We start from the raw sequence: 12,579 nt of genomic DNA on the forward strand, positions 1-12,579 counted from the left end.
CTTTTTTTTTGTCTCGTTTCAACTGTTGTGCTGAATTTTTTTGGGTTCAATATTTTTGTGCTGTTATCATTTGTGGGTTTTTTTTTTTCGTTCTGTTAGTCCATTTTTCTTTGTTTTTCTTTGTTTGTTGACCATATTCCTGTTATGGAATATTATGTGGTGTTTATATCCTGTTGAAAACAGCAATTTTTTGCTTAATTTGTGTTTTTGTCTTTTGTGTTTTTTTGTAGTTTTCTTCTACAGACATACATGTGCTTAGCAATGGCGTATGTCCAAAAGCTTACATCAAGTCATGCACTCACATTGCACAAACCTTTCAAAGATAACACCGATTATTATCTTGGAAAATTGCAGAGCACAAAACTTTTAACGCTCAGGAGTCGCCATTTTGCGTAGGTGGCGCTGCAGGCGAGAAAACAACAAAGCAGCACTCGCGCATGTGCTTATCTGAAATTGTTTGAGTTACTCTTTAATTGTGAATTTTGAACCGAAAACTCTGCAACGCTTACAGTTGATAATATTTAAATTTATAATTGGGACACTCTTTTATGGACATACTGCACATTCTCAGCCACGTGTGAACAATGTCACCTGTGTCTTCAGAAGCACAGTGTTCCCAGCCAGACAGTCCACCGCATATCAAAAATCGGGTATTATAAAAAGGTACAAAAACTATAGATGGTATGTCATGGTATTGATTTATCACTATGGAAAGAAGAAGAAAAAAAAACTTATTCAAGTACTGTCACCCAAATTACGGGGAAAAGTTGGCAGGTAAATCCACATGTATTGCATTTCGAAACAAAAATCGAGGAACCTCTCTACAATGCACCACATGAATGGAATATTTCGTGTCTTCACTATAAACTAATTAGCAGTTTGATACTTTCGTTTATTTTTAGAAACCGCAAATTTGCAGAAGTTTATTTTGTAACAAAAAAACTGTTAAAATTAAGTTCCTCTTATATATATATTTTTTTACCTTTTCAAAAAAGGTAATTGCGTACACGAACATGAGCTTTATTAGTTTGAAAAGGGGAAATGAATGGACATAGGATAAAAATTTAATACTTGACTCACCTAAACTTAAAATTTTTAAAGTAGTACAAATGCCCATAGATTTTTATATTTACGTTTAGTCATCAAGCATTAAAATGTCATGCACTTTGTTCCATCTTGCCCTTGTAAGTAAGTAAAACGTAATTGAAATATATATATTAAAAAAACAACTAATGCTGATGATTTTTTTTACTTTTATTGCTAACAATTAACTACACGCAGATTTCGTAACATAATATTCATGAAAACATGAAACATTAAATATTTGTCGAGTTGTGTTTATTCATGGCTGCTTCAGTTTTCGAGCTGCCAATTTTTCCACTCCTTTCAGCATCTTTTTTTCCTTCTTGTTCTTTTCAGTTTGTTCGTGGCGTCCGGCCGACCGACGACGCGCCGGATCACGGCTTCGTGTATCTGCCGCACAGGATCACAGCGCTAGTGGGCGCGTGCTCTACCAGGTACAGGAAGCCGTGGTCTGCCGTGAAGTCGTAGTGCTGGGCTCCGTACGTTTCTGCGGAAAAAAAAACAAACAAACATGTGTTGGGAAACATTCGTAGGGTTGTTTCTGCGGGGTAAAGTTTCGGAAAAATCAAAAAGTCCCTGAAGAAAAAAAAAATTGGTTCTCTGTAAAGTCGGTTCACGGACGATAGTTCAACGTGACAACGTCATAACAAAACATTGATGAAATGATTGCATACTTTTATGAATAAAATTGAATCATTTTTTATTTTAATAATATCAAAAGAATAAATACTTGAAATTATACTAGTAATCAGATTTTTTAAAATGCAAGAATAATTAACCTTTATTGCCGAAATTGTTGTTTGTAATAAGCAATAAAAAACCACATTAACTTTTCACTTCACTTTATAAACAGACGACGAAACAGTTCACGTGTAGATGACTTGTAACTAATTTTAAAAACTGGCTTTTAGCTATAAATTTAAATATAATTATGAACAAGTTTTCATATAAATAAACTGTAATCAAATATCTATCATCAATTATATGAATCACCATAATTTTTTTTAGTCAATTGTAACATAACCTATTATTACTGCACTCGCCGAGAGCGTAACGGAACACAGCGTAACGGAACAATGAGCGTAACGGGACACTTTTTCGTGCGTGCAGCCGGCGTTCATCGATTAATTAGACGTTGTCACGTCAAAAAAAAAAATACTTTTTAGCGAGCAGTAAAGAAAATGAACATGAAGGTGGTACGTTATTAGAAGAAAGACCCTACAGAAAATTGATCTATTAAAATGGTCCTGTTAAGTTGATTATGATGTTTTTTTTAATTTTTTTTAAATTTTATTTTGTAGACAGGGTTGGTTCATTGTCGTTGACTTGATGTAAGTTTTTGGACATACGCCATTGCTTAGCAATGGCGTATGTCCAAAAACTTACATCAAGTCATGCACTCCCATTGCACAAATCTTTCAAAGATAAAATATCATTGTCGTTGGATGTTTGGGGAGAGTACACATTTTTATCGTGGAGCGAGGAAGCGAAGGGGGTGAGTGAGTACCCGTGGCAGGGGTTGAAACTGGTCCGTGCTCGCTGACTTCTATGATCGCCTTCTGCTTCACGTTGCTGATGGCCAGTCTGTTGACGTCAGAGATGCCACTCAGGTTCGCCTCCGGAGAGAATACCTCCGTGATGCCCAGCTGCAACGAGAACCCATCACGTCACTTCGCCTGCCGTGTTGATTTCATTCGCAGTTTGCTTGTTACAGATCTAGGTCAAGACAAATTAAAAAAAAAAAAAAAAAAAGCTATTTTATGAGCAATTTTTAGAGACCTGCCAAAATTCGCGGATTCATTCGGTGATAGGCTAAAATTCAAACACATATACCTCTTGGATAATTTTGCTATTGGCTTACTGTTCTTCATCTGGACGAATCTCAACCAGTTATAAATAGTGACCTGAAAAATTCGCGGGTTTCGATGACCTCCAGGATAGTCTACACAGTCCTCTGTACACTCGGGCAAATAACGGCCAGTTCGTTGGCTGCTGACTTGTGAGTCGTCTCAACTGGTATTGCCCGTGATTCGTTACTTCTTTTGTTGAGGGGTTTCTCATTGGCCCAGAGTCGCCCAGACGAACAGTGAGCCAATAGAAAGAGCAGCTTAAAGGTATACGTGTATGAATTTCAGACTATCGTGAAATGAATCTGCGATTTTTTCCGGTCTCTAGATATAAACCCTCAACCAAAGAAGGATCGAATCACAGACAAACCAACTGAGACGACTTACAAGTCGGCAGTCAATGAACTTGCGTTATTTGCCCGAGTGTACAGGGGTATGTGCAGTCTATCCTGAAGGCCATCGAAACCGCGCATTTTGCAGGTCTCTAGCAATTTTGTATGCGTTACCCAGCTGTGAAAACAAAAAAAAAAAAAGGGGGGGGGGGGGTGTTTGTCTGTAAAGTCGGTTTACGGACGATAATTTTACGTGATAACGTCATAAGAAAACATTGATGTAAACTTGCATACTTTTTAATTTTCAAATATTATTTACAGTTTTATTTTACAAATTTAATTTAAATAATTTGTTTGAATATAATCACGAACAATTGGTTAAAAAAAAAATATTTTCCTGACTTTTGTTTTTAGTAGTATCCGATAGCTGTTAATATACAGCATGTATCTGGAAAAAAAATAGTGAAACAATCTAAGCCATTGATATAGATAAAAATTATGGCACGGTAGTGTAACATAACATAGCGGATTAAGTAAATTTATTTCAAGCCCTTCGAAACAGTCAAATTATTCCTTGAACTCATTGCTGTTATTTAGTTTAAGTTTCACTGTTAAACAGTTGAACCCGTAGAAGAGTGGAAGCAAACATTAGCGGTTCTTCAGGGGAAAAAAAATATTGCAGTGTAATTACCTTCTGCAGAATCCTGTTGTAGTTCAGTTCTTGTTCAATCTTAAATTTGGGCAAGGTAACAATGACGTCCTCAGGGTTAAATTTATCCTTTATATTTTTCAGGCCGTAGAATTTGGACTCCAATGCCTCTAGGCCATATTTGTCTTCAGGAAGAACAATTATCATCCTGACTTCGCCTCCCTGAAATACAGTGACACACACACACATTAGGGGTAGAAACATCTCAAGTTGATTACCTATTGCCAAACCACATCTTTCGAGACTTTTGCAAAGATGAGCCATAAAACGTCAGCAGACATTGATTTGGTGCACTTCTTTACATTGGAACTAGAGCAGGTGGCTGTAGACGAATTTGTAGCCTGAATGTGGAACGAAATGAGATCCTCAGTTAAGAGTTCTTACTAGGAAAAATGGGAGAAACCTGACAAACATACTTGGCCCGGCACTTGACTCGTGCTGTGCTTGCCGAGAAATGAGCTGGGATCAAACGCAAGGAAAGCAGAATTAACCTGCACTAATTTGTTGTAACAGTTAGGCGACGGAGTTATAAACATGCAGCATACCCTGGTGCTAGAAGACAAAGCTTAGTGATTAAGTGCACGAAAAGGGGGGGGGGGGTTGTCTATAAAGTCGGTTTACGGACGATAAATTTTACGTGAATACGTCAAAAAAAACATTGATATAAATATTTAATAATTTTTTAATTTTCAAATATTATTTACAGTTTTTTACAAATTTAATTTAAATAACTTGTTTAAATATAACCACGAACAATTAGTTATATAAATAAACTGAAATGTCAATAAATTGTTAATTTTAAATGACGAAATTGAACAAATAAATCCAATTTTTTTTTTAAATTGCTGCTTTTAAAAAGCCTGCTTTAGCCTGTTTGATATTATGGAAGATTTTCTCGCACGGTGGTTGGTCGGTTCTTGCACGCTCGGCTCAGGCGTAACGTGACAATGAGACATACGCCGAAATACACTAACGTCGAAAAATGTCATTGCAGGACTGACACAAAAAGTTAGGTTAGGTTAGACTAGGTTAGGTTAGACTATGTTAGGTTAGGTTAGGTTAGGTTAGGCCAATATAGGCTAGGTTAAGTTAGGTTAGGTTAGGTTATATTACGCTAGGTTAGGTTAGGTAAGGTTAGGTTTGATTGTGGTATTTCGGCGTCAAGGTACATTTAAGAAACACACCGACCGGGTGTGTCCCAACGCGACGAGTCCCTGACGTCGCTGCAAACATTGGGGCACCCACCTGGTAGTTGAGCGCCAACACCTGGGCAGCCAGCTCGGGGCTGTAGGTGTAGTTGAACCTCGCCCTGGTGGTCATGGCGTCCGTCCTCACCACCGTCTCCCTGTCCACGTGGAAGGGGCGCTTCTCCGTCAGCGAGGCGTCGAAGCCCTTCTCCCACGTGCCGTTCAGGTACACCGCGCCGGCCAGCACGGACTTGGTCCACGAATCCGCGTCGCCTTGACGGGGCAAAAACAAGCAGTCATGGGGGACTGTCAACAGAAGTGAACACTCAAAACTTTGTCTTATAATTTATAATATGTAGGGACTGGAAAAAAAATTCGCGTGTTCAACGACCTCCAGGATAGACTCCGCGATCCCGTGCACACTCGGGCAAACATCACATGTTCATTGGCTGCCGACTCGTGAGACGTCTCAATTGGGAGACTCGTGATTCGATACTGCTTTGACTGAGGCTCTATAGTTGGCCCGCAGTCCTCCAGGTCAACAGTGAACCAATACCAGAAGTTGCATAAAGGTACAATTATTTGCATTCCAGAATATCGCGGAATGAATCCGCGAATTTTTCCGGTCTCTAATAACATGACATCATTTCTACGTCAAATGTACGTAAGAAAATGATTTTGGTATTATATCAGTGTACGATGTCAGCATGATATCATTTATCCTTACATCATTTTTTTTTGGTCAAAACAGATGTCAGTGGTATGTAAAAATTACGTAAAAATTCATCACCTAGCTATGACTTACCAGTGATGTCAGACCTAGGTCATGTGTTCACGTGGTCAAATTAATTTCACTTACTGCTACTACAGCATGTCGGTGATGCGAGCTCACAAGATTTTACCCATCCAAAAAAAGAGTCCAAAACGCACATGATACAGCCGAGTATATACAATGTATTACTGTATATATGCGTACACATGTACACAGGCCGCTGCGCGTCGCCAGTCTGGCGCAACACGTCACTAGCATGTCGGTGACGCGAACCCATAAGTTTTGCCCCTACCAAAAATCGCTCAACGCTGCTAAAGAAGTTTTCACTCCAAAAATATTTGATTTGTTGATATAACATCTTGGGCTCAGCTTCATCGAGGTCACTACCCATGATTAGACAAATTTCTGCAATGTTGCACAAACATTTCCATGATTAAGTTACTGAAATGTTGCTGAAACATTGTGCGCTGTATGTGTAAAATGCAGATAATGGGGTGAGAAGGGTCATCTGGAGTAGATATGGAATTAATCATTGGGGCAAATTGGAACTATAATAGCAGGTTGACCTTGCAGGCAAGAGCACATGGAGAATTTAATTTGCCCAAATTTTGCTTTTAAAATTTTTTTTGACAGGAATTTATGTTTTTGGGGGTACTTCCCCCCCCCATGTTCAACCCTGCTTGTAACATGTCTGCTAACACAATTTGCAAAACTGCAACAACTAGTATAATTAATTCTTTGCCATGTAGCATCACGGTAGAACTCGCATGGTTTTTTGAAGACGGCACTCGGGTCAGGTTCCGTATTTGGGGCATCGCGCTGTGGGATGTCCACTCACTCTGGGACATGAAGTTCCTGATCTTGCCGGCGGTGCTGTTCTTCGCCCACTGGTTGATGGCGTCGATGGCGCCGCTGGCGTTGTTCGCGAAGTCCACGGTCTTGGCGTCGGCCATGAAGCTGAAGCGGGCCACCTCCCGGAAGGACTGCTTCAGCGGGAACGACTTCTCGACGAACGCTGCGTTCGCCAGGTGCAGGGTGTAGTTGGTGTTGTTCTAGGCGGAAACACGCAGTCACTTCTTGTCATGCGTCAATTCATAATTCTTTATATATACATGTTCAGATAAGTAACACTACCTAAACTAACGAATCACCGTAATGTTTCTACAGCAGTACAGGAATACAATCACAAACTTACCGATACATCGCAATGGTTTTGTAACATCACAGAAACGTAATATTTTACTCAGGACTGCTGAGAAATTACAAGTAATATTTCAGCTTGGACATACGTACAATGAAAACCCTCCCTTTTCTACTTGAATATTTTTGTTCCCTTTTGTGAATAACTCTTCAGAATTATAAGCTCATGACGGCATACAGAATAATCAAACAGTTTTTTTTAAATACTGGTACAGATTGGGATACGTTTACTATTTATTGGGTAAGATAAATATTGATTACTTTTAATGAGTGCCACAGGTGTGACGGTCTCACAGTCATTGTTGTCCAGATGTTTCATCTACAACTCGGAACGTAGGATGCTGGGGAGTGCTGGCCTGCAGACGAAGCGGGCGTGGAGCTATGGAGGTACTCACTCGCAGAGGGTGGAGCATGGCCCTGAAGCCCTCCCTGGTGGCATTGTCGTCGCTGGGCAGGTAGGCGGCCTTCAGGATCTGCTGCTTGGTGGAGCCCTGGGCGCCCTGCGCCAGGAACCCCAGCGCCGCGTGCAGGCTGAGCGGGGAGACGACCAGGTTCTCGTTCCTGTCGCCCTCGATGGCCTGGCGAACACATGTGGACGGGTGTACGCTCTGATGCAGAAACGAACGAACGAACTTGCCATTTGAACGTCTCGTCGACGTCGGCGCAATCAGAGAGGGTGAATGAAGCATCGGAGGAACGCATTGTTGGGGGAAAAAAAAAAACGGGAGTAGGTAGCCACGAAAGGCAAACACAGAATTGACTTTTGGGGAGAGAAGGTTGGTACAGAGTTGTCTAGAATGACCTCACCCCAAAAAAAAACTGGTGAAATGGTGAAACTCCCATAGAAAACACACACACACACGTGCCTATACATTCACTGGCGGATTTAGAACAATGGAATAAATCAATGCTTAACACTTCGTAGACTTCGGGATTAATTTGAGATGGTGAAGGGAGGTATATTGAGAACGGTGCGTTGACGAAATTCGTGGATGGGAAAGGTTGGTGTAGGTACTGTGGTGATCCCGCCACTAGAGAAGTGACGTACCAGCAGCGACCGGAGGTCATTGAACCCCCGGGATGGACTCTAAGATCCTCCGCACACTCGGGTAAAACCTCACCAGTTCATTGGCTCTTGGCAAAAGTGCGCCATGTTTCCTACTGCGAAAAATTCCGGGTATTAATTTTCCTGGGAAGCGAACCCATATCGCCTATTATATGGTATCACATTCTTGTGCTTTTAGCTAATTTTTTTTTAATTTCTTTAATATATTTTGTAAATCTGCTACTAATATAAAGCTCGGCACCCTCAAATGCACGTTTAGAACTGAAGCAGTGAAGTGCTAGAGGGCACTTTACGGCAAATTGCACTAACACGCGGCCCACAGCAACCACCGTCGTTCGTGCTCTGGATCCCCAACTAAATGGATTTGGTGCATGAATGAAGAGAAGGCAGACTTGCGTGAGGAATTCCTGACGTCCCGTCTCTTTCTGTCTTGTTTCTCATCGTCTCATAACTCAGCAGGTTCGACCATCACGCTATTCACCGGTTGAGTTCCGAGATATATTTTGTACGGCGACTGCGCTTGTCTCGCGGTATTCTGTCACCCCATAAAGTATGAACCTCCAATAATTCCTGAACTCCTTGTATGTCTTGTAAGTACACCGCCGAGTGTTAAACCCTGAGGCCGGGTTTATAAACTACACAAGAAATGGAACTGTCCAAAAAATGCGACACGCAAATCAATGCAAGAAGATATCGGTCGTTTGTAAGCACAAATGTCACACATTATCACCAAACCGACAATTCGAAGTTTTAAAACAGTTCAAAACGAATTTCTACTCCAAGCTTCTTTTTTTATTCATTCATGTTTATCACGAAAACATTAAAATTTCAATGGTATGATTCAAATAGGTTATTTACTTTCACTGTGCGAAAGTTTGACAAGCGAAAACGACGTCATGATTATAATAAAAACAACTTCGTAAGATTTAAATCCCACATGGGGTAAATAAAACAATTTAACACTTAGTTTGTTTTGGAATGCTGTTGGTTTATTTCTCGAAACCAAGTCAATTGTTTTATAGATTTTTATGATGTGTTAAATTAAATTTTTCTCTTTCTTGTGAAACCAAATTTCCCACATGCTAAGACACATTCGCTTTGTTGACATTATGCTTAACAGACAGCTTATGGTGACATTCAGTTATTTTTCTGGCCATCTTGGCCCAAATAACTTCTATGTTAAAAATGTTTCCAGGAATGTGTTCAAGGAACACGTATTAACCAGAAGGTGAAACAAAGATCTCTCTAGGTAAAAGCTGAGAGGGAGTATGTTTTGTAGCATCATATACTACGTTTTTGAAACACAAAGCCAGGTAATTCGTTGGATTCATCCCAATTACTTTGCGAATTATCAAGGAGAGCCGGAAGAGCTATCTTCGAGGTCATATTGTACCTCTCAACGATATTTTCGTGGGGTTAGTGGGGGGGAGTGTGCACTACCTTTCCAATGTGAACAACAGATTTTTCATCTCTAGTGATGAGAAATAAGTGTCATTATCGCAAAATATTCAGAAAGGTAATCCAACATTAGGAAAAGTATTGTCCTAGAATTTTGCATATTTCACTTGCTTTATTATTTCTCAGTGAAAAGAAAATGTTTAGGAAATATATCTACACCTACCAAAATGGCAGTATAACCTGAGGCGGTTTGTGGTTTAACTTATTGGGAGTTACCCTTTAGGGGATATAATCTACCGGATTAATGTCTTTTAAATTTAAAACTATCAGATATTTATTGCAGTACCTTAACTCGGAAGTGAACAATTCTGAAAATTATGTTTATATATTTTCAATCTCCTCATTCTGGAACTCGTCAAGGTTGGAAATTCCATCATTCCTGTCCTTAAAAGATTATGAAACTGGCGTTTCTAAGCAAAAAATGAATTCCAAACCCGTGTTGAGGACATCAATATTGCTTGAGTATTGGCCAAAAAAATTAATTCATAAAATAAAATATCGAGACAAACCTTCCAAAAGAGGAAAACTTATGATTCAAGACAAATCTTGAATTTTGAATTTTGAATTTAACTTTGTCCTTGACTAAACTTGACTTTACCTAAACCTCCATGCCAAGTGAGATCGCGGAAAACAATTGCTGTGTACAGTTATTCAAATATTCCCTTTGTTACGGTTACTGTAAAAAAAAAAAGAAATATAATTTGGAACAGGTTTGTAGTAGATACAGTTGATTTCAACATTTTCTGATGGAGCAGCACGCATACCTTGAGCAGATCTACAGTGAAGTTGTTGTTGGATCTCGACACAGCTTTCAGGGCGTGGGTGCTGTTCTTCTCGTCGACTGACCGGTAGAGTAATACGTTAGCTTCCAAGGTCGCGGCGACCATCAGCAACACGAAACCTGCAGTCACAAAACAAACAGCACACTGTCCCAGGCTCCTCTATTTTTTTTGTTTCATCTATTCTATTTCTAAGAGTTAGGAGTTCGTGTTATGAAACTGTAAATTTGTTATCTCTAGGGCAGGGGGAATTGGGAGGTGCCGGGGAATATTTAGACAGTGTCATGTAAAAAAAAAATGGTTCAACCCACAATAATTATTTAGAACCAAGAGATTAGGGAAACATACAGATGGATCATAATGACTGATTCTAGGGGGCGAAGACAAAAATGCAGGGGGAATTAAGTGTACTACACGTACCAATATGGCGGCCCGTTTGTTTACAAATGTATCAGCTGTACCTGTATTGGAGGTTAAATTGGATAAAAATGTCAAATCATATCATTACGTTTGTATTATAAAGATTCGTTTTGGACTTCATAATATATATAAACATATTAACCAGTTTTCTTCCAAACAGCTTAACTACTGACGTTAATAAAATCAAGCTTGAAGAGCTGATACAAACATAAACAAACGCCCGTCATAGACCACGAAGTCGGTATTTTTTTTATCAAAACTGTATTCAAATAATTTTTTTATGAATTCTAAAATTTGTCCCAATTTTATACGTTAATAATTACGGCTTTCAAAATGGCGGTCGTGATGCCATAATTCAAAATGGTGGACTTGATGTCATCCAAGATGACGGCTGAGGTCAAGGTCAAAGGTCCTCTATTGAGGCTGGTAAATGGGGGATTTATGCCTCTTTGGGGATATTTCAAGCCTTCAAAATTTTGTTAGAACTGTTTTGGGAAATTTTCCCTCAAAACGGAAATTTACCCTTCGAAAAGGATAGATGTTAAAGATTTTTTTTTGCAGGATTTGTTTTCCCAAAAAAAAAAAAACGGAATTTTTGAGTTATTTTAATGATTTTTCGACAAATTTGGAGTCATTTATAGCAATTTGTGCAAATTTTGAAGGTCAAGGTTAAAGTTCAAGGTCAATCAAGATGGCCGCAGTGACATATCAATCTAAGATGGCGGACACTGGCACCAGCACCTCGCTCCGGCCCCACGGCTCGGAGCCCCTGCTCTATCCCTATTACCAACATATAAAAAACAATGTATCACAAAAGCAGCGTCTATCACTGAAAGGTTTAACAAATAACATCAACAATAAAACTATTTACAACTACATTTTTTCTCAAATAATTCGTTATTACTTTCGGGTTCAGCTCGTTGCAAGTGAACTGACTTGCGCAATGATCCTACGTTCAAATGTTTCGTAGAGCACTGTTGTGCATTATATAAATTTTGAAATAAGATTAAAATAGGAAATTTTAAGCTAGATCAATCCAATACGGAGAATTTAAGAGCATTTAAAACATGTTTGATGTTATCAGTCCAACTTTAATGACGGAGAAATGGATTGCCATATTTCGTACAATGTCGCGCCTCAAACGTAGTTGTCAAATGTAGTTGGAGATGAAAATACAGGGCCTATATAAAAAAAGGGGGGGGGGGGGTTGTCTGTAAAATCGGTTTACGGACGATAATTTTAAGTGATAACGTCATAAGAAAACATTGATGAAAAATTGCATAGGTACTTTTTTAATTTTCAAATATTATTTACAGTTTTTGCAAATGTAATTTAAATAATTTGTTTAAATATAATCACGAACAATTAGTTACTAGAAATAAACTGAAATCAAATCAATGTCAATAAATTGTTAGTTTGAAATGACGAAATTGGACAAATAAATCAAATTTTTTAAAAAGCCCACATTAACCAGTTTGATATTATAGATGATTTTTCTCGCACGGTGGTTGGCCGGTTCTTGCACGCTCAGCTCAGGCGGAACGTGACAATGAGTCATGCTTTTTCGTGCGCGCAGCCGGCGTTCATCGATTTATAAGACGTTACCACGTCAAAAAGTGACAGGGACTTCAGTAAAGAAGAGTTCACTCACCTTGAATGTTGAAAGCCATCTTGCCGGAAGACTTCGCAGAAGCAACGTGTCATCTTGCTGGGAGGGACTAGTTTA

At 39.2% G+C, this 12,579-nt stretch overlaps 1 protein-coding gene across 1 annotated transcript; it reads right to left on the reverse strand.

Moving 5' to 3' along the window:
* Window positions 1-1,236: 1,236 nt before the first annotated feature.
* LOC134540297 (ovalbumin-related protein X-like) lies at window positions 1,237-12,523 on the reverse strand. The gene is made up of 8 exons (XM_063382955.1): window positions 12,505-12,523; window positions 10,419-10,555; window positions 7,526-7,708; window positions 6,769-6,982; window positions 5,217-5,431; window positions 3,954-4,133; window positions 2,591-2,729; window positions 1,237-1,570 (listed from the first exon to the last, which is right to left on the reverse strand). The coding sequence occupies exons 1-8, from the start codon at window positions 12,521-12,523 to the stop codon at window positions 1,458-1,460; spliced, it is 1,200 nt and encodes a 399-aa protein (XP_063239025.1). The 3' UTR covers window positions 1,237-1,457.
* Window positions 12,524-12,579: the final 56 nt, after the last annotated feature.

The sequence above is a fragment of the Bacillus rossius genome, chromosome 16, assembly GCF_032445375.1.
Source record: "Bacillus rossius redtenbacheri isolate Brsri chromosome 16, Brsri_v3, whole genome shotgun sequence".
Taxonomy (NCBI): Eukaryota; Metazoa; Arthropoda; class Insecta; order Phasmatodea; family Bacillidae; genus Bacillus; species Bacillus rossius.

What these genes read in the sequence shown, in the direction of transcription:
- LOC134540297 (XM_063382955.1), bottom strand. An exon ending in TCACTGTAGATCTGCTCAAG is followed by an intron (nt 7,709 to 10,418) that starts GTATGCGTGCTG and finishes TGTGTTCGCCAG; the next exon opens with GCCATCGAGGGCGACAGGAA. An exon ending in ACAACAGGATTCTGCAGAAG is followed by an intron (nt 2,730 to 3,953) that starts GTAATTACACTG and finishes TTCTCGTTGCAG; the next exon opens with CTGGGCATCACGGAGGTATT.